At 49.8% G+C, this 23246-nt stretch overlaps 1 protein-coding gene across 1 annotated transcript in view; it reads right to left on the reverse strand.

The window, feature by feature from the left end:
• The window catches only part of camk1da (calcium/calmodulin-dependent protein kinase 1Da), an 85124-nt gene extending 63266 nt beyond the window's left edge, over positions 1-21858 (reverse strand). Inside the window, exon 1 of the mRNA XM_029251788.1 lies at positions 21239-21858. Within this exon, the coding sequence (XP_029107621.1) occupies positions 21239-21336 (98 nt within the window). The 5' untranslated portion in view covers positions 21337-21858. The remainder of the gene's footprint in view (positions 1-21238) is intronic.
• Between the last annotated feature and the right edge of the window lie 1388 nt (positions 21859-23246).

The raw sequence follows: 23246 nt of genomic DNA on the forward strand, positions 1-23246 counted from the left end.
ATCATTACAAGATGCTCAATTATATTATGTTACTTTGAAAAAAGTATCAGCTAAAGTCATAATGGTTGTACTGAGTCCGCTGTGTCAATGACTACCTACATTGACCTCGATTGAGGCTTGTGATTGGCTGAAATTTTCCATGTGACAGGAAGCAGGAAGTGTGTACTGTCGTCGGTTTTGTTGTATAAGGGCAACGTTAGTGTGCTTTGAGGAGTTGAGGACAGTAGGTAGTGAATAAAGTTGACATTTTCTGACATCTCTAAGGCGACTTACAATGTTTTAAGCAATTACCTGTTTATACAGCTGAGTACAGTTATGGTGTAATTGAGGGTTTCTACCTTTGTCAAGGGTGCTACAGCATTAAGTGAGATTGGAAGCGGTGACTTTCAGGTCTCAATGTGACAGTTCTAACCCCTACACACTACACTAGGCACTGCTTGAGATGTGGGGGAAGTAAATGATCACATAAGTGGGGGGAAAATCCATTCTTCTCATTAATAAACGCTGTTGTGTGAAAAGGGCATGTATTTTCCGAAGCCATATGATACCGTTATGACAGAAGGGCGTACACGACCGTATTAGTGAGACACATCCTGCATCCGTATCAATAAGACATGCTGCTCCGGCAATCGAACGCTGTCTTTAATACTGATTAGACACAGGTTGTCGCGGGTGATGATGCTGGCTGGAGTCTGGCAGTGTAAGATGCCGAAAACAAGCGTTCCCCCCACCCCCCGCATGACCCCCAGGGTACGCTGTAGCCGCTTGCGTTGGTGCTCCCCCCGTGTTGACACAACAGCTTCTCGGTCCACACAGACATCTGTGGAACAGTTTGCTTTTGTTGGCCTTTCGTGGGTCTCCGGCGCCTCGGGCTGAAACATCGGTGCTGAAAGAGTGCCTGCTGGAGGTCCCGGGGGGGGGCTGCACCAAGCCCTCAGATCACATCCCCTCTCATGATGGTGGGGGACACCTGAGTCCTCAGTGAGGACAATGTCAAGTTTATACGAAATGCTAAGAACATGGTAATGGGAAACTTGTAAATGCCACTGGCAGAACCCATCACTGAGGAACACGTGTTATTTTCAGAGAAAAGCAATGTGTACGTGTGCTCTTATAAACATACACACACCTGCTGACAGTGCCATCCCTGTTGTATGGAGAGTGCCTATTCATTTACCCACAACACAGGAAAGATCTACAAAACAGGAAGGTGGGAAGCGTACTGGTTACAGCAGCTGCTTCTCACTTACAAGACCTGGGTTCGAATCCCACCTCCCACTGTAGTACCCTTGTAAGTAGCCTAACACCGTAAGCTGCTTTGAAGGAAATTGTTAAATAAAACAATGTAATGTATGTGGCCACTGTAGTTCTACACACACGTTGTCTGAACCGCTTGTCCCATACGGGGTCGCGGGGAGTCGGAGCCTAACCCGGCAACAGAGGGCAAACGGCTGGAGGGGGAGGGGACACACCCAGGACAGGACGCCTGTCCATCACAAGACACCCCAAGCGGGACATGAACCCTAGACCCACCTGAGAGAAGGACCTGGTCCAACCCACTGTGCCCCCCACACTGTAGTTCTATCATATGAACTTTTACAGTAGTATAATAGTATAAAATAGACCCAAGAACAACGTACAGTGGTGTTATAGAAAAATCATAAGAATGTCATAAAAGGCTTCCACAGTTTTTTTTTAATTACTTTACATTTCCGAGTGAAATATTCTCCATGTCCTTGTGAGAAAAACCAGGCCACTGTTATAGTGATTGTGCCTAAAGTTAATACTTCTCAGTCCTTGAGTGACGCACAGCAACTCGGGACTGCAGAGCTCCTTCAAACAGCTCCCAGGGTTTCTCTGTACAAGCTCTTCTTGTGCCGTGTAGTGTGTGATTAAGCTGGACTTTGTGACGTTGAAGGGTAACACAAAACACACGTGTGCTGGGGGAAGAAACTAATCGTTTGAACATCACTTCGGTTACTAGAGCAGTTGAGAACAAGGGCAACACCCGAGGGTACGACAGCTGTGCTCCTTCCGGGCCTCGGACCCGTAACCTTCCTTTTCACACGGAGGTCAAACTCGGACTTGCGTGAGAGTAATCGCTCAACCGGGATTGAGCAAATAAACAAAATTAGACGATCGGGAATAAATTATATTATAGGTGGTCTTTGATTCACGACGAACGCTCCATTAACTTTATTATATTATTTTGGAGTCCTGATGTTTGGTGTACACATCTAGTGTCGACCGCTCCATCTGCTGAACAATAACATCGGCTGGTGACGCCGCTGCGGGGAACAATATTTCTTATTGACTGCGTCCGTCAGCCACTCTGTTTTATTTACAGACACGTTTCCTTTTTGACTTCACTCAAGTTTTTTTTTCCAACGGCTGTGAAACGAAAAAGCGAGTGTTCGGGTGGTGCGGAAAAGAAAAAGTGAAAGAAAACATTTAGAAATTACATTTTAAATAGTACTTAAGCATAAAAATGTAGTATTAAATAGTATTTATATTGTTATTGTCCTGTATTAGTATTGTTTTAGCATGAATAATGTGTGAAATTAGTGAAAAACTCCAACAAAGCCCCCATTATATGACATAGTGCTGGTGTACGTTAACAGTTTTTTTTATTTTTATGTTTTTATGGTTTTTATTTTTATAGGGGGGCAGGGTGGCGCAGTGGGTTGGACCACAGTCTTGCTCTCCGGTGGGTCTGGAGTTCGAGTCCCGCTTGGGGTGCCTTGCGATGGACTGGTGTCCCGTCCTGGGTGTGTCCCCTCCCCCTCCGGCCTTACGCCCTGCGTTGCCAGGTTAGGCTCTGGCTCCCCGTGACCCCGTATGGGACAAGCGGTTCAGAAAATGTGTGTGTGGTTTATATAATGCACTATAAAGGGAGATATGACTTACGACAGCGGTCGTCGGAACGGAACCCCTTTGTAGGTCGACGGTCAATTCCCCCCCGTATGATAAACACAAACATTGGAGCGGCTGCAGGTCTGAAGGCATCGTTTTTGGTGTAAATACAGTTGCTGAGACGGCGTGTCGGAGGATCCGCAGACAAATCGCAGCAAGCCACTGCTGTCTGGGGACGGCCTTGCCGGGGCTCAACAGCGCACTCCGCAGAGACACGCCTCTCCCACGTCTTGGGCCGCAGGCCGTTAAGCGGGGTGCGATTCCGGCTCACCCCTCTTCCTGCTTCGCTGCGGCTCCACGGGCAAGAAGGTGCATGGCAACACTGGAAACCACAGGAAGCCCGGTGCATTTGGGTGGCAGCGCGAGAGCCTGCAGCTGCTCGGCTCCGCAGACCGCAGGGTCACGGTGGAAGACCTGGCGCTGCCGCTTGCGCCCGACATGCACTGTGCTCTTATGTGCCCTGCAGCACAGCAGCCAGAAAGGGGTAGTGCTTCCTCCGCGGGAGACATATGAGATACAGAGCAGGAAATATGCACATGATATTGTTACTGTACAATTACATTTATTAATTTAGCAGTACTTTTTTCAGGGGGGCGCAGTGGCTTTGCCCTGTGCCTGCTCTTTGGTTGGTCTGGGGTTCGAGTCCCGCTTGGGGTGCCTTGTGATGGACTGGTGTCCCATCCTGGGTGTGTCCCCTCCCCCTCCCCCTCCCCTGTACCTCGTGTTGTCGGGTTAGGCTCCTGTTCACCATGACTCTGCTCGGGACAAGCGGTTTCAGTGTGTGTGAGTGTGTGTACTTTTCTCTAAAGTGATGAACGTATTATGAGGGCTGCACGTGGCCTGCAATAACATTTGTAAAACGACTAATGTATACCACACCTAGCATAAAACTATAAATTCTGTTGAATTGCATGAAAATATAGTTAATTGGATTCACACTGCAGTTAAATTGCCATTTTTCAGATTTAGTAAGGTTCAGTATGTCACTATGACTTTTACATATATGGCCCTTGGACCCGTTTCCAATAATAATAATTGTGGCCCTTGGCCAAAAAAGGTTGGACAGCCAGAAACTAGTATTTAGGTGACCCCTTTGTCCAAACTCCCTACAATCATTCGCACATCTACACACACACACACACACACACACACACACACAGTGGGCTGTTTACAGTCACCACTTGACCTGAAACACAAATCACTGAGCCTTGTGGGTGCGGCCCTCTGTGGGGGTGTCCATCGTAGGAGCTGAGGTCCTCTGTGGGCGAAACCATCAGCGTAGAGTCACACCCGAGCACACGTTGCCCGTATTCTTGGAGCAAGAGAGCACTGTCCTCGGATAGCACCGCGGACAGCCTCCAGATAGCGCTGCCTACAAACAGGCTCCACCCCCACAAATAGTCTCCGCCCCCGGGCTGAACTACAGCCGCAGCTGCATCAGCCACTGCAGCAAGCTGCTCCCCTCCCCCACGTCTGTCGTTTATCGACTGCTGCAGGCAACCGTCTGGAAAAAAAAAGGCTGTGCAAACCAGCTCTGTGAAATGCTCCACTAAACCTGGTGCACGCATTTTCAACATAGGCTCTCCTTCACAACCTCATTCACTGTGGACATCAGGCCAGAACACCAGGAGAACAACAGCAGCGCAGCCTCACCAGTGGTCCCGAGGCACACGGGAGCCAAGCTGACGTGGGATTTCCTGGCCGTTTTTACCATACGCCGTAACCGTTCCTAACCCCGACCTCCTAGAGAGTAAACCGAAATGCATCAAGAAGAGACAGACAATGATTAGATACAGAAACACTGTATGTTTTGGCTCATTGTTCTTCTCTAACACTCTAGAATCGGATGACCCAGCCTGCCTGGGGCTTGTTTGAGAACAGACATTCACAGCATTTGGCCGCCACAATAAAGCGATTAGAGGTGCTTTATCTACATCTACCGCTGGATTAGGAACCGTTTTAATCACCATCCCAGTCACAATTGTGTATTTCAATTTTTATGCAAAACGTACCTGATACCAAGTCTTAAAGACTCTGCCAACATATTTGGACTGTCATTTCCAAGCCATTGTTATTATTTACTTGGATAGCAGATGCCCTTGTCTTAAATAATTTTATATCCCCCAAGCTTCTAAATTTAGAATGGTCTTTATCTGTAAAAGGAGATCCTCAGTAATGCAATTAGGTGTTAGGTACACGGATTTCCCTTATTCCCTCATTTGGGATTTGAAACTCTACCCTTCCGATAACACCGCCGTCAACCGGTAAATTAAAATCCAAGTCGATGGCCCTTTAAAAAAATTACACCGGCTGCCAGAATGAGTTCACTGCACCACGGTACTCCGTGTTGGGTTTCCATTAAAAAGAGCAGCAGGAACCATTTGAAGAGCAAGGACTGAGAAGCCTTCAGCACGTGGCCTTGTTGCCGTACCTGGACATCAGAGGACAGTCATACAAACATGCTGATTAAGTTGACCCTTTGGATTTACTTCACTCACAAACTACTGTCAATAACCCCTTGTCCAGTCTAGGCTGTACCATCTTCCAGAAGCACAGGGCACAATGCTAGGTAAGATCCCTAGTCCATCACAAAGTAGTGACACACACTGAATTTTTTTTTTTTTCCCACAGGCGGGCCATCACCTTGTCAACTTGCAAAGCACCTTCATTCTTATCTAAAATTTTTTTTTTAAATAAATTTATTTCAGATTCTACAGTATTCCTATCGGTTTCCTTTTTCAAATTCTGCCAAAATGACTGAGGACCTTGCGTGTCCTGACAATAAACGTACAAATCAACACTATTCTGGTGCTGTAAACCCCCCCCCCCCCAGGTTGAAATGGAGGTCTCAGGTTGACTCGTTTCTTGGTGGAACAAGATGGAACACCCATCAACAAACAGCGTCCGGTCCAAGCAACCCACTGGTGGCAGAAGTGGGATAGTACAAAGCACTTCTTTCACAGACTGCCAGAATGTGTGCAGTGCCTACTGGGGTATTATTCATGTCCGTTTCTGGGAACCACCTTATCTCCGGCTGCAGTCTCTATTCATTATTAAAAAGGAAGCTTATCAGCACATTTGAAAGCCTGAACAGATCAGACAATGCAGTCATGCACAGCTGCTCTGACTGGTCCAACCGAGCAGTAGCCAATCTGATGGCTACTGTAGCACATGGGCAGCCTGTAAAGCATTAATTATTACTAGTCTGAGTTTCTGTTCAATTCGACGTTATTATCGTTATACAAGAATAAAGAATTTTAATGTCTCCCAGAATGCGATGCAACATAAATGCACATAATATACAGTACTTCAAAATACTGAATAAATAGAAGAAATAAATACAGAAAAAATAGTTGAATAAGTAGCAGCAGCTAACGGAAGTGGAGGGTAACACCAGTGTCCACACAGCGCCAATCCTGGATAGAACAAGTCATGACATGTCCTCTTTCCATCTAAACCTGAAATGAGATTATGAAACAGGAATAATAATCGCTCATAAAACAACCTTGTTCTGTAATAATGAACTTAGAACTTAAAATCTGTCTGTATCTGTCTGATTGATTGATTGATTGATTGATTGATTTTGGAAGAACAGCAGATAATATTGATACTGTTGCTATTAGCCATAAAAGATAGGAATGTGTCTGGAAAATCAGGGCTGTGATGAGCCAAAGGTAGGTGTGTGTGTGTGTGTGTGTGTGTGTGTGTGTGTGTGTGTGTGTGTGTGAAGCCAGGTTGTTGCAACCAAACTTCACAGTGTGAAGGCTCCGGCTCCAGGACACTACGTCTCCCCACAAGTGGGCCACACCATTAGGCACCGATAGCAAGATCCCAGCAGAGGAATAACCTGACACGGAACTCTTCCCAAATGAGCTGAAAGTAGGTCTTGAACAAAGCATAATAAAACAGCTTCAAACGGGGGGTGCAGCTAGGAATTCTGGGCCGCCTCAAAGAACATTGCTGTCCCCGCCACCTTTTTTAATGAAATAAATTTGTGCAGACTTCCCAACTTTCAAAAACTGATTTGAAAAACTAAACATAGCTGGGGGGTAGGAGGGACATCCCCCACAAATACACACACACACATTGTCTGAAACTGCTTGTCCCATGCGGGGTCGTGGGGAGCTGAGGCCAAGCCCGGAAGCGCAGGGCGTAGGGAGAGGGGACACACCCAGGACAGGACGCCAGTCCATCGCAAGGTACCCCAAGCAGGACTCGAACCCCAGACCCACCGGAAAGCAGGACCCGGTCCAACCCGCTGCACCACCATGCACCCCCTGCACAAATAATTAATACAATTATTTAATTAATTCTCAAGCGGGCCCTGAGAATCATCACCAGCTTTCGCCCCTCTAGTGAGAGCCCTAGGTTCAAGAATCGTTGTGTATTTTTTGTTAATTTGGGGTGGGAGGAGATTGCCTGACTACTAGTCATAGTGTTGCAGAAGTACTTCGCATTTCCGACCGGCTGCGTGAGGTTCGCGCCAGCCTCGACTAAAATTTTACAAAATTTTTACTAAAATCAAAGGACCCAACACTTCAAGATTACAGGGACGTTTTGGGGAAGAAGGGACTGCCGTACATTATTTTTAGATGCCTGCTATTTTAACACACGCGCTCATTTCCTTACATCTCGCCAAACAGAGTTCTGCGTTCCCGCCTAAAGCCGTCACACTTTGATCACCGCGTTTATTAAACTCCGCTTCAAAGACGAAGCAGCGTTGAGTCGCGGGAAGGCGCCCCGCTCTCGTCCCCGGCTTCCTGCCCCGTCAGTATCTACGCTATAGATCGACGATTCAATTCTACGTGCAATCGCTTCCATTTAAACAGCGACTGTCCAAAAGCCAAAGACAAACACCACCCACGCTCAAAAATAATGAACAATGACCTGCAGCACTGGATATAATAGAATAGCCAGAAAGCAGAGATCCACACCAGTGGAGAAGTTTGAGTCTGTGGGAAAACAATGTGGCTTCTTAACATTGAAAGGTCAGTACTGCAACACAGACAGGAAGCGCGCTCTCGTTCCTGCTTCTGAGAGCACGCGTACACGCACGACAGGAGCCTCGCCGTGACGAGAAGCATGGTTAGCCTATGAATAAATGAATAAATATGCCGTATTTCCGCTCCCGGGGACCAGGCGGCGCTTTAAAGCATTAAGAGCTTGGCTGAACCTCCTTGATGTCCAGCCTGTCAAGGCGTCGTGAGGACGATTTGTGGTATGTTTACAGTTATTTTTCCTAGGGGAAAAATATGTATTTCTTTCCCTGACATCTGGCCTTGGTGCGAGATCATTTTTAGTTCACTACAATTGGCAGGGACCCAGTTCCGCGCTTCTCCGGCCCAAGTGGAACCAGATCATCTGGGAATATGGAGTTTGCCAGCGTGCAGCTCTTCTGCAAGTACCTCCCGCTCTGCCCTCCTCGGCCCCAGATGTCAGCCAGCGACTGAGGAAACTCTCACTGCTCCCCTTCTCCGTTCCTCACATGCTGACAAGGACAGCACGTCCAAGTTCAAGAGATGTTTGGTCCACAACAGGCTTTCCTAACCCTGAACCGCGTCACTATTCCAGGATTCCTCAAGTGACCGTTTCCGACGCTCCATTGGTCAGTTTCCCCCTCAAACATGGCACAGTCTGTTGTCAGCACTGGGATGGATGGATGGATGGATGGATGGATGGATGGATGGACGGTTGGATGTACGGAGGGATGGACGGATGGACGGACGGATGGATGGACGGATGGACGGACGGACGGACGGACGGATGGATGGACGGAGGGATGGACGGAGGGATGGATGGATGGATGGATGGACGGATGGACGGACGGACGGAGGGATGGATGGACGGACGGACGGACGGATGGACGGATGGATGGATGGATGGAGGGATGGACGGATGGATGGATGGATGGACAGATGGATGGACGGATGGACAGAGGGATGGATGGACAGATGGATGGACGGATGGACAGAGGGATGGATGGACAGATGGATGGACGGAGGGATGGACGGATGGATGGATGGATGGATGGATGGACGGAGGGATGGAGGGATGGATGGACGGAGGGATGGATGGATGGATGGACGGACGGACAGACGGAGGGACGGACGGATGAATGGATGGATGGATGGATGGATGGATGGATGGATGGACAGAGGGATGGATGGACAGATGGATGGACGGAGGGATGGACGGATGGATGGATGGATGGATGGATGGACGGAGGGATGGAGGGATGGATGGATGGATGGACGGACGGACAGACGGAGGGACGGACGGATGAATGGATGGATGGATGGATGGATGGATGGATGGATGGACAGAGGGATGGATGGACAGATGGATGGACGGAGGGATGGATGGATGGACGGACGGAGGGATGGACGGATGGATGGACGGAGGGATGGGCGGATGGATGGATGGATGGATGGATGGATGGACGGAGGGATGGACGGATGGATGGATGGATGGATGGATGGATGGATGGTCGGTCCAATAACCTGACGGAAACTGCACAGGCCTACAGCAACACACTCACAACGCAGAAGTCACTGGAACACATCCACTGCTGAAAAAATTCTGCGGAGGCTACAGTTGTGTTCCTCTCCACCGGTTGAATGCCACTCCGACCACAAAGCCATGACGCTGCAGAAATAATGCCAGGCAGCACGTGTCCGATCCCGTGCTCTCCGGCCGAGCTGCCTTGGGGTCCCAGCGTAGAGACGGGGGCATCTTCGGACCAGGGATGTACATTAAAGGGCACTAAAAACACAAAGGCACCACGGGGGACCTCGAACGTCGAGATGGAATGCGCAGACATTCGCAGTCCCCCCCCCGCTTGTATCCAGTGCACCGCTGTACTATAAATCACTGGGATAAAAGAGTGTCTATTAAAGGAACTACAAATCCCTGGCACTGTGAGAAGCACACACACAGTGGACGCTCAGGCAGGAGGGAGCGTGTGTCTCATACACAAGTGAACGGGACGCCTGTCCGTCACTGCAAGCTGGTTAAGGGGTTCTTGCCCGCGCGCTACCCGAAAGTACGAGCGGAATGATGCGTGAGCCATCCTCTGCCGAAGATCCTGTTTTGGCCGCTGGTGAAAAATGCATCTAATAGCGTAGCTCCAAATGCCGATGGGCGCAAATGAAGCACAATGACATCCCCAGGAGGACCAAAGCAATCACGATTATGGGGACGGTAATGACTCTAATGTGTTTGGGGAGGCGCTCTCCAGACATCACTCTATTCGGAGCTCTGCAGAGAACCTCCCACACTATGCTGGCGCTGCTGCTCTCGGCGTGAGCGTCTCAGTAGTCCTACTACAAATATTATTGCAACTGCATGTTTTGCCGCTACCGGTGCTATTGGAACTGTTGCTGCAACAGTTAAAACTAAGGCTATGACAACCTGTGGCGGTGGTGGTTGGCTGATGCAGGTGCAAAGTTCGACGATACATAGATAGATTCTCACTTCATTAATCTTGAAGGAAAATTCATGGGCCTACATACGAAATGGCAAGAGAAGATTATTATTATTAGAATAAATCAATATGACGCTGAGGCTGAATCACGCTGATCCGAAAGCATGGTCACTTTGCTCAGAATTAAACTTTGTCCTCAGGTAACACTGAGAGCCGTCTAGTATATGAACACTAGTGAACAGTCACCACACAGTACTGCAAACAACTGGAAGCACGATGAGCAAAAGCGCTGATGAATTATTAATGGAGCAGTAATACAGGAAAGCATCTCGTCCCTGGTTGCCGTTCCCAGAGCAGGGAAGTCCACACCTGTCGGCTCTTTCACGATTCGCCCCTGTCACAAAGGTCGAGAGCCGATCGAAAGAACCTGCAAGTCTTCCGTTTCCCTTCTTTCCAGACCTTTCAACGTTTCATCGCAAGTTTGCAGTTGAGTTACACTGTCAAGATTCACCTCCTTCCCTGTGAATGAAGCTCTGGAGTAAGGGCCACCAGTCGATAGTGTCACAAAACAGCTCCGGGACATTTTATTTGTATGGCGTCTTTGCAATTTCGGATTGGAGCGTAAATCGGCTCTCTTTTAAGCCCCAAACTCTGTTACGAGTTTATTCGTATGACGAGGAGTTCTGTACGTGCATGTCTTACATTTCCCTCGGAAGAAGGAATGAGTTTGTGCTCTTCCGGGTGTGGTGTAGCAGTTAAGGCCCACAGTGTGGGTTATGGAGCTCTGAACTTCGAGTCTTTTTCTTGGTTGTTCAACAGACTTGTTCCTGCCATCTCTAGAAGAACGGCCCTGCTTCAGATGTGATGGTTTGCTAGCAGCGAGGTGGTGTGATGCATCGGGGTGTTGAATGAAAGCTGTAGGCCCTTCAAGCCTTGTGTTGTGTCTCTTCTTTGGCTCATGGGCAGACACTGAGGTGTGTTTATGTAAAGAGACGAGGAGAAGAGCCCACCAGCATCCTGCCTGTTTGGCTCAGTCGTTAAGGTGTAATGCAAGTACTGCCAATGCCTTGGGTTCAAATCTATATGTGGAGTACTCCTAAGTCTTTGCTTTCCCTGGCACAAGGCCTTTCAGATGTACAAGCTGTAAGATTCACAGCCCTAGGATGCATTGAGTGTTGTGCTTCTACTCAGTAAAGTTACTTATCAAGGCTTGCACTGGTGGATCTTCTTTGTTTCGTTTTAACCTAGGAACTGTCATCCATTAGTACTGGTGTAGAAGAACCCTTAGGAAGCTGCATGTGGAGTGTAGCATGGTGGCCAAGGTGCTACACTCTAGACCAGGAGGTATAGGGTCTGAATCATGGGTTAGTCATGCACCAGCAGAACTTTAAGGTAAGAGGTGCCAGTATGATGAACCATGTAGTGGTGTCAAAAGAGTAACTACTTATACTAAGAGTGAAGCAGTTACCATCTGAAGTATTCTTATCACCTCAATGTATAAGGTCCCTCAAGAGGGCAGGTTTTCCCCCCTTCACCTCAAGGTCTTCCTCATGTCCCATCACACCAACAGAGCCAAGCACTGGCACCACAGGCTCAGGTATATGGTTCATACTTACCTTCCACAAGGACTGAACCAGCAACCTTTCAGTTACAAGTCAAGCTCCTTACCTGTTACACCAGGTCACTGCCCAGGAACAAGAGCTTTAAACACCTCAGTTATACCTTTCAGTCTTGATGGCGCACATAGAAAGACAAGCTAATGAAATGGTTCAAGCACCACGCAGGGTTTGTACCCATAACCCTTGAATCATACACGTGTACACTTCACCTAAGTACCATTAGGGCCTCCTGGAGCACCGCTTCTCACAATAAAACATACAGTCAAAGGTGTGAGCCACGTTTCTGGAAAACCTTCTCCCTCCTGAGGGGATTCAAGAAAAATCACAATCCTACCACATCTTACAGCAGCACCTTTACTCATCGCTCCCAACAGACAGAGAGACAGATACATAATTAAATACATAAGGAAAAAAAAATTCGTCCAACATGTGAATAAGATTTCTGAACAAATTCTTTCGCAAGTAAGTCTGCGTCTCGGGGCCAGAAAGCGTACGAGTGAAAACAGGAAAACGCATGACTGCAACGCAGAGAACTCCGTAGTTTATACGAGTGTATTCAACGTTTTACTCGTTCTTTTTGAAATGCAATGCATTCTTCTTAAACAACTCCGTGACTTTTTCAGTTAGCTGCAGGTTTCAGTTTCGGACGCGAAAACCCAAAAAAACCCCCTCGTTCACATTCTAAGCGAGCGCGTCTGCGCGTACCTGTGTGTTCACGTGTGTACGTCGGGGGTGACTGTGTGTTACGCAACTGAAGGGATTACTCTATTTCGCAACATCTTTGCTTTAACCGTAGCCTGATCTGTAACCCTTCGGGTGACCCGCACGTTAGGTAAGAGGCACCGCACCCATATGCAGAAAGGTGATGAGCATTACTCTACAATACGTAGAAAACGTGGTGCAGAACAATTGCGCTTTGGAACAGGACTACTGAGGTTATTTCGGTTTCCTGAGTGGGCGACTGGCCAGTGTGAGTTGGCAGAAGGATGCTCCGCTCTTCTGCAAAACGCACATGACTCATGCAAAACTGGAGCGCAATATATCTACATATATCTGTAACTAGTGTAAACCTCATGATCGGGCCCAGCGACGCCCTCGTACATCTCCGCCGCACAGAAGCGGTAGCTTTACGCCGAAAGTTGCTTTGGAGAAAAGCGCCAGTTAAACGAAATAGTGTAAATGAGACTCTCGGATGGACGCCATGGCAACGAGATGTGGCATGGCGTATTCTGCACTTGCTGTTCATAAATGCACTTGTACCAAGGAGCAGCATTTGTTCAAGTAAATTAAAACGCACTTTCTGCTTTGCAGCTCAGTACTACGTTTTACAGCGATTATACCTTAATTCATTTATCGGACACGTTTCTCCTGAGCTACTTACACGGATTTACCCCGTGGTGCATCAGGGTCATATTTACTTTGTCAGTTCAGGACAAGCACCTACAGCAAGAGGTGGAACTCAAACCCGAGTTTGCTGAGAGAAAGGTGATTTCTAACTGCTGCGCCCCCTGCCGCCCGGCAGCATTGCGAACATCGTTGCCACGTCACCCATTGGGTGGGTTAGGGTTTCAAGCCACCGCCTCCCCGGCTGCCCGGCTGGATTAATGGCAGCCCATAATCTGGATGATCCGAGGAGCAGCTCTGCTTTCATTAGACCAAGAGATGCGGATTATCCCCTGTGCAGGAGTCACCGTCAGAACAAGGCCAAACAAGTCATGCTCTCCGTGTGTCCTTCCTGTTAGCGTTTGCCTCTCTCCTTCCAATCCCTTTCTGCCTCCTCGAAACCCCAACGCCGCTCTTCCTCTCTCGCGTCTTGTGACATATTTTCGGTTTCGGGACCTTTCGCCAAACACCAGCGCAGACAGATGGAAAGCGGAACTCTGCTGAACAATGACGGCGTAGAAAGGAAGCTGGGTCCAGCAGGGGGTGTAGTGGTCAGTGGCCGCAGGTTTGACTCCCACCTCCTGCTATAGCGCTCGCGAGCAAAGTACTTACATGGACCGATGCGGTAAAAATGACCTCGCCGCAGAAAGGGGGGATATTGAACGGCACTCTGGAGAAAGTGGTCAAATCAATGAAGGTAAATGCATTAAGCTGAAGGTGGCGGTGCTGCGACGTGACTGTGGAAAGCGAGCAGAGTGAAATTCCGAGGGGTGGAGTCAACGGGACTTCCGTGGTCACGGTATGCAAAGTCAGTCACGCTGCTGAGCCGCAATCGGATCACCTCTCTATTTATAGGAGCCTGGCGTGTTAAGAGTGGATATGGTGCGAGGTGTGCTCCGATGGAAGGTATGAGTCAGCTGGAGCCGCCGGGACCACCGCTTCCCTTTTCACCTCATCTCGCTCGTTCTCATCGTCTAAGTTTACTTTTCGGCAAATCACACGAGCTGCCGCTCGGTATAAATCGATCGCCGATAGTTTGTAAAAAACCGGGATACCGAGATCAAGGTTTTTGCAGAAAGACACGACAACAGCCACTCAGGCTTATACGCTGTATCGAGAGCAACAGGTGGCGCAGCGGCTAGAGCTGAAGGACCCAGGTTGGAATCCCACCTCGCGCTGTAGTACCCTTAGTCAAGGTACTTACCCTGAATTGATACGGTAAAAAATACCCTGAACTGTATAAATGGGTAAATCAGTGTAAGCAGCTCTGGACAAAAGTGCCAGAAATAAATAAATGTGAATGTAATGTACTTGGTGTGTATTTAGTATAAAGGCAGCTCATTAACATATCCCCCCCCCACTGGTCTCCTTATCGATAGACTGGGTCAACCGGTGGCTCCGTCACGTCACGTTCTTCTGGTCCGAGTCACGCGCTTAAAGGTTTCCACCGATCTGAGGGTCTCGGCCGCAGTTGGGGCCCTGCTTAGGCACCCTTGTGCCAGTCGCAGAGGGAGCGACCGGGGTCCCCTACGGCAGCCGTGGTGGCCCTCCCGGCCGGACGCCTCCTAACCCGCTAACTCCTCCAGAAAAGAGCTCGCCGAAGTGCACCGAGGGGGATTTCAGAGGCAGTGTGGGCACAGGGTGCGTGTGGGAGGGAGGCCTGCCGACCGCAACCCGGCAGCCCAGCGACAGAGCGCCCACAGGGGATTTTCCACAGCATGCTTTTGTGCCTCTCTGCACACACGCGGGCCAGGTGAGGCGCGCTCCAAAAGGCAAACAACATGCGGGGAACACCTGAACGCACCGTGCGCTCACCACACGCTCTCAAGCCACTCCTTACGCAACGTGTACCTGTCCGGCCACCTCTAGGGTACAGCAGGACACTTAAGAGGAATCGCTGTAGCCCTCCAGCTTTTTGGGGAATCCTGAATTGTAGCCTCTACAGTGGCGAATCAGGTGTGTGCCGGGGTTACGCGCACCAACACACACATCGGTGTAGGAGAATTACGGCTAAGCTGAAATACGGTACGGTGTAAAAGCCATGAGCCTCCTTAAAGAAATAAGCGTACTGTAGAATTGGGTGCAGCTCCAGCTCCAGTTGTTCTGGGAGGGGGGGGGGGGGGGGTAGTACCTACTGTTCTGTAACCCTAAGAAAGCTGAAGATGGTCTTTGGTCACTAACCACACGGGAATGTTGGATCATTCTCTTGAGGGCCTCGCAATCAATTCCAAACCTTGTTCCGCCAATCCGTGCATCACGATCCCGCAGCGCGAGGGCCGGCTGGGACCATCGATCACATACACCCCCCCCGGAGCACCAAGACGGCCTCGGCAAGCTGCCTTCTCACAAAGAAACCCATGCGGGCGGCTAGAAGTGGGCTGCTCGATTAAGGGCAGCGGCGCCTCGGAGCAGGACAGCTACGGTACGTGCCACATCGGCCGTGCTTCTCCATGTAAGAAGCCGCACCGTCGAAGTTCAGACGGCTTAAAACGGAACTAAAGGTTCAGTGAAAGCATCCTGGGGCCAGCAGGTGGTGTAGTGGTTAAGGCCGTCACCTTGGACCAGGAACCAGGGATGCCGCTCCCGCCGCAGTCCAGCCGATTAAGGTACTCGCCCTGAATTGAGAGAAGTAAAACTTGCACAGCTGCAGAAATGGGAAAACAACTGTACACAGCGGAAAACACAAACTTAGCATCGCTTCGGAGAAAAGCACAAGTCAAATTAATAAATAACGTTGTGGCCTGTTAATCGGTTAGTAATTGCTAATATCGGACACCAATGCCTACCGGATCGGCGGCCTGCTGACTGGACTTTGACTGCCGTCTTCGCCGGTGCTGATTCTGCATCCCATAAACCAAGCGAACTTCCTCGTAATACACTTTCCCCACACAGACCCACTGCAATATACCGGAACGCCCAGGAAGGGTGGGCGACCACTGGTGCTTGGATCCTCAGACATCTACTTTTCTGCTGTTCCTTTGGTTTGGGAGTCTTTTTTTTTCCTCTCCTCACTTTCCACTTCTGTGTTTGTCTCTTTTTCTCCTTTCATCACCGCGTCACCAAATGCGCTCAGTTGTTCAGCCCTCTGCATCACTTTGAGAAAAATACTTTATAAAAGTAGACAGCAAAATACACAGAAAAGAGACCAGGAGAGTGGGGTGTGCCGCCTTCATTGAACTGCCTTCCACGGTGTTTACACCTGGTGTCTGTGATAGCTGAAGTTAATATAAAATAGTTATTATTTAGTTATTAAAGTAATGATTTATTTATTATTTAGGTTTCCAGACAAATCGAACCATGAACGGACTTCCAATCTCAGCTGCGTTCATAACTTCAGCAACAGGCGCATCTGACAGTTAAACAGACACGGAGGGGTCTCGTGAGCACCGCCTCATATCCATCAGGTGAAGCAGTGGTGCTCTAGACCCTTGGCAATTATGCTATGAATTAAGCACCAGTTTGAGGGAATAAATGAGAGGTGAGGAGACTCTTAACCCTTGCGACACTGCTTGGAATTGTGCGACATCGTGGCTTTAACTCTGCATCCGTTTCCTGGGTAATCTGTGGATGGAGGACAGACTCGGAAACACATTGGGAGGAGCTCCGGGCTACTGTGGCATCAATGCACGCACACACACACACACACACACACACACACACACACACACACACACACACACACACACACACATCATCTGAAACCGCTTGTCCCATACGGGGTCGCAGGGAGCCGGAGCCTAACTTGGCAACACAGGGCACGAGACTGGAGGAGACACACCCAGAACGGGATGCCAGTCGGCTGCGAAGTGCCCCGAGCAGGACTCGAGCCCCAGACCCACCGGAGAGCAGAACCTGGTCCAATCCACTGTGTCACCGCTCCCCCTCCCATGGAATCACTGTCACACCGAATTCCCGATTTAGGAACAACGCTGGGAAAGCACATTTCAGACTTACTGAAAGCTGTTTTATTTGTCGGGAGGGATGCGTTTCAGCGGGAGGCCTTCATCAGCATCGGCATTTTCGGCAAATTTACGCACAAAACGCAGAAAATGCCAATACTGGCCCACGTTTCCAGAAAGATCCAGCATATCGGTTCAAAACGGAGGGAGAAGCTCATATCCACAAATGATCCGGCGTCTGAGGCCTGATCTCCAGGTGTTTACCTGGGGAGGCTGAATGTCCCTCGGTGGATTTAAGGAAGCACCACTTTCCCTTTTCTCAGCTGCAGCGAACAGATATTGCAAATGCGACAACAGGCGACTCCACCTTAAATGGGCATGAGAGTGGGTGCGGCGATGAGCCGCATGGAGCCTAAAATAAAAAGTGAGTTCTCTGGAATATATGTTCATCAGTATTTAAAATAATGCACTCATAACTGACGGTTAAACTACTTGCTCAGTCAAAACATCCTGGCAATTCAAAGAGATCCGTCATACGTGACCTTTAACGCGGTAAAGTCCAAACAGTAGATGGGGGACGTGTTCTGTCCCAACACCCATCTGCAACTAATCCTGAATAAATTACAGTCAATCTGCTCACCAGATAATTCTTTTGTTTTTTTTTTTAAATCTACCAGGAATTATTGTAACATTTAATTTTTTGTACTATTTAATTTTTTGTACTTGATTCATTCGGTTTCAGAGATCTGTGGATGCGTAAGGCGATCGCAAAGGTGAGAGGTTCGAATGCTGACATTCTCGAGAGACGTTTGGGAAGGCATTGATGCACGAGTTAATGAATCATGATTTTTACGATCACGCCGTTTATTGAGTAGTGCGCAGAGAAGGTTTTTATGGATGAAATTTTTACTAGACATGAGATGCTTATTTCCTTTATTGACTTCATTGGAAATTTCATTGCGTCAGTTTACTTGCATCTACTTTAATAAAGTAAAAAACAGATTATATTTACTCCCCTTGACTACTGTATAGACTCATGTGGTTTTGTGTTAAACTGCATTTTGACAAATATGAATTAACTAAGATAGATAGATAGATAGATAGATAGAGTCAAACTCAACTCATACTAAGGTCAAGGTCAGAAGGTCACATTTCAATGTTTTATGATGGGGGGCTTCATAAGGCAGGTTTATGTATATTTATTTTTGAAAGGAAAACTAAATGGAAATTTGCTCACAACTGCGAACAAGTAGGAGTTCATTCCGGTGGCTGAGCTCATCAGGACCGACAGAGCTGAAGGAAGCGCGTGTGTAAGACGGCCTTTAACGCGAATAGGACGTCGTGTCCTCGCCCAAGGCTGTCCCCCCCCATCCAATAGACTGCTGTACCACCCCCCTACCCACACATAACACATCCTCTTAGAGGCCTCTTACATCTCGCACATCCACAGAATACACCTTGTCACAAAGAATTCCCTGTCCCAGACACACACACACACACACACACACACCATATGGAACAGGCTTCATCAGAAGACCTCGCACTCAGTTCAGTTTCGGTGTACTACGTCTCAACAGTGCCCCTCATGACATGTTGCCTCTCAGCGCCAAAAGAATTGCAAAAAACATACATAAGGACACATACCATATAATATAAGTGACAGAAACAGACTGACAGTTAAAAACTGGGGGGGTGTGGTAATATTATCTTGTCGGCGATGCTCTCCAAACATGCTTAGAACGAGCGCAATGAGCCTCCATATCCGACTGAGCCCAAAGACGAAGGTGCAAAGAGTGTGCACTAAAACGTAAAATGACTCATGACACACAGGTGGCCATTGGTACGAACAGAATAAGAACCATCTAGAACATCACACGCACGCTGCCGAGCCCCATCTGCAGCGCCCGTGCTGTCCCGCGCGGCGTTTGACCTGGACGGCACACGACCAGTTGCGCCGTGACAGATGGGTGCATTTGGACGCCAAGTGGCTTCGTGACACGTAACTCTTGATCCCATCAGCAAAAATGCAGCTGTGGTTGCGCGGGCGCCGTGTCCTCGATCCCGTGCGGCGCGGTGCCACGACGAGCCCGAGAGGCCGTCCTCCCGCGCTGCCGAGACCCGCCGCCTGACCCCCACTGTTCGCCGGCGGCACGAGGTTCCGGCACGGTGCTCTCGCCTCGTGCCGGACCCCGTTCCGCGTTTAAAAGCGTCTCGCGTCTTCGCAGATGGTCCTCTTGCAAAGTCGGGCGCGATCGTCAGCAACAGACGGCAGGCCGAGCTCCGCTACAAGCAGCCGAGTAAATAAGGGTTAGGGAAAAAGATGCTTCCTGCCGAAAATAATTTGCACATTTGTCACTAACAGAAGCCCCGCGCGGGGAAGCGGACGTGCGCGACTAACTGGGGCTGGCTTTTTTTACCGTAGTAAAAAAAAAAAAGGATTTAACGGTTAGGTCATCGACCGCAACCGTCGGCCAGAGCCGGACAGGGCCGAGGCAGCCGCCGACACTCCCGTCTGCTAGTGCAGCCCCTCACGCACGCGCACGCACACGCACACACAGGAATAATGGGGGGAATGGGAATTGCCCGCTTGACTTGACTGGTGATGTCAGCCCGAGTTACCATGACTCCCAGGACTCGGAGCAGCAAGCGCAGCGGACCGAGCCCCTCTAACAGGCGGCGTCGCGCTTTACACCGGTGCCGTTTGCCGCTTCGCTTGCGCTTCGGAAGAGAAAGAGACGCATCCACGGAGTATCCTAGGGCCCGACACGTTGCCTTGGAAGACCGACTCCGGTGCACCCTGGTCGTTTCTCGGCAAACGACAACACGAGCACAACCGGACAGCCGGGGCACCACAACTGCATGGTATTAGCCACACTATTAATAGATAATAAATGCTGTTGTTATGGCTCTTCTTATTATTCTTACGCAACATGTGAAGCGGTAGTCGGTAGTCCCTGTCTGTTGCGAAAAGCCTGTTAATCCAAGAGCGTTAATCCCACTCTGTCCCTGATTCGTCTCCCCTCCTGCCAATATCGGGCTCTCTGGCAAAGAGCACTTCAGTTAGAGAGAACGGTGAGCCGGCGTTCCGGCCCACGGCCGGGAACGCGCGACGTGGCGCCAAGCGGGGGGCTGGCGTGCTGTGTCAGGGTTTAGCGGACTCTCTGTGGTCATGAGGCTGAGCTGGGTTAGCAGGGAGAAAGACTAACCGGGGTCGATCGCTTCAGTCTCTCTCCCTCTCTCTCACACACACACACACACACAACCTCTCCCACACAAGCCCGACCAGCAGCCCGGGGGAACCAGCCCAAGTCCGGCCAACCCGGGTCAGGTGACCCTGTCAAGGTCCAGGACGGACCCCCACCCCCACCCCCACGGAGGCGATCTGGAGGCTCAGTGACGGAACAACAATGTAGCACAAGGAAGGAGAAAGACGAAGCGAACAGGAAACCCACAACAGGCGCGTGCAGCTCGCCTTGTGCATTGTGCTCACGCGCGTCATGATGTACACGGAAATGTGACAGGCTGTGTAGCCACACACACACACACACACACACACACACACACACACACACACACACACACACAGACAGACAGACAGACACACACAAACACACACACACTCGCGCGCTCTGTTTGCCCATAATTTGCACGGCGCTCCGCACAACATCCACCGTGAGCGTGACCGCGCGCGCACACGAACAATGAATGAGCGAAAACCGACAGGTCATAACGGGGTTGCGGGGGGTCGCGGCGGGGGGGGGGGTCGCGGCGGCGCATCCGGCAGCGTCTCGCGGCGACACGCGTGGCACCTACACGTTTTCAAACGGTCCCTCCGCACCGACGAGGACGAGCGCGCGGCGCGACTCCTCCGGGCAACTTTTCGGAGGCGCGCGCGCGACGCGCGAGACCCCCTCGCCTCGCTTTTCCCGTCCGCAGCAACTTCGCGTCGTTTTCAGCGGCGATCGGCGACGACGGCGGCGGCGCGCGCGCGCGCTACTCACGTCCCCAGGACCTCCTTGAACTCGAACATCTTGTTGATGTCGTCCACCTGCTTCTTCCACGAGTCCCCGCCGGCGCACTCGCCGTTCTCCCGGGCCATGTCGCTGGCGCTGGCGCTGGTGCTGGAGCTGGTGCTGCTGCTGCTGCTTGTGGTGGTGGTGGTGGTGGCTGAGGACGCGGCCGCCTCCCCCGCTGAGCTGCGCTGCGGATCGGTGCGCTTCGGTGGCCCCTCTGCTCTCCGCGCTGCTTCGCGTGGCTCCTTCTCCGCGCTGTGCGCTGTGCGCTCCGGCTCCGCGCCCCGGCCGCCCGCCACGGTAATCGCTTTACGTAAATACTTGTGGGCCGGGTGTCACCTTGGCTTGGGTTCGCAGCACCACCAGTGTGTGTGTGTGTGTGTGTGTGTGTGTGCGCGAGAGATCAGCCCTCGGAAAGGTGTAAAATCCTCCGTTGCCGCGTTCCCTTCAGATGCAGCATATTCCGAGCGCCGCGCTTCTGTCGAGCCACGCTGACTTTTCCGTTCGTTGTTATGGCAATGAGGGAGCGGGGAGGATGCTGTCAGTGCGGAGCGCGCGCACGCGTGTGCGTGTGTGTGTTTCTCTCTCTCTCTCTCTCTCTCTCTCCCTCCCTCGCCCCCTTTTCTCTCTCTCTCTCTCTCTCTTTGTGTGTGTGTGTGTGTGTGTGTGTGTGTGTGTGGTAATTCGCATTGCACCAAAGGCGCGCTCGCTCGCTCCCTCCCTCCCTCCGAAGGGGATGCCCTCGCCTCGTTCGAACGGGACGCCCGTTTATTAAGGAAACGCGCAGAAGGATCGATCTCAGTGACAACATATATTCACATCGATTCTTACGCCAACCACGCGGCCTCGGGCATTGATTTAATTGAAAAAGTAAGTTTATGTGACATGATGACTTTTATACAAGGAAAATATTACACACACACACACACAAATATAATGTATATATAGATTATGTTCCATGTCTTTTCTATACATATTAAATAAAACTGTGCAAAATGTCAAATGAAATTATAAATATTTATATATTAGTATAAATGCATTATATCACCATCAAAGGCTGTTGAAAACAGCAGAGCCAAGCTCCTGTGCGACTTCAAGCTCCAGACTGACAAGCAGTTGGTGGCCAAACAAACCAGACATAGCGGTGGTGACAAGGAGGAGAAGAGGGCAATTGTGATAGATGTGGCGATTCCAAGTGACAGCAATATCAGAAAGAAGGAGCATGAGAAGACTGAGAAGTAGCAAGGGATGAAGGAAGAATTGGAACGGATGCAGGAGGTGAAGTTCGGAGTGGTCCCAGTGGGATAGGAGCACTCAGGGCTGTGACCCCCAAACTGGGAGAGGGGCTCCGGCAGATCCCGGGAACAGCATCTGAAGTCGCTGTCCAGAAGAGTGCAGCCCTAGGAACAGTTAAGATACTGCGCAGAGCCCTCAAACTCCAAGGCCTCTGGTAGAGGACTCGAGCCTGAGAAAGACACACACCACCCCATGTGGGGGTGACAGGGAGATTTTATATATATGTATACATATACATACAGTAGTTATACACACACACTGTATATATAAAAAAACACAAACCATGCCTGTGGTAATTGTATCCCGTAATCAGTTTAGCACAGTCAAAAGTTACTAAAAACAAAAGCGAAGATTTTTATATTATATAGAAATCCTCTTTTTGATTTAAATATTTTTGAAGAAAACACTGCATGGGTACGTGTCACTTACAGCACCTTAGTATCTCTGGTTTTACGCGGTTGGTGGCTGTTTCCGGCTACTGCTGTTTCATTGGCCATTATGTTTGTACAGCATACTACATTTAAAATATAAACACGATCCAAAATGCTGAAAAACAATTTTTCTGTTCTGTTTGAAGCCAGCCACCCGTACTGTAACTGGCAACCCACTTACTCACTCATTCATTCATTCATTCATTCATTCTGAAAAGTACTAACCAGGGACATCCTGCGCTGGTGGCTCTGCTGTCAACTGAAAAGGC

Source organism: Scleropages formosus, chromosome 5 (assembly GCF_900964775.1).
Source record: "Scleropages formosus chromosome 5, fSclFor1.1, whole genome shotgun sequence".
NCBI lineage: Eukaryota > Metazoa > Chordata > Actinopteri > Osteoglossiformes > Osteoglossidae > Scleropages > Scleropages formosus.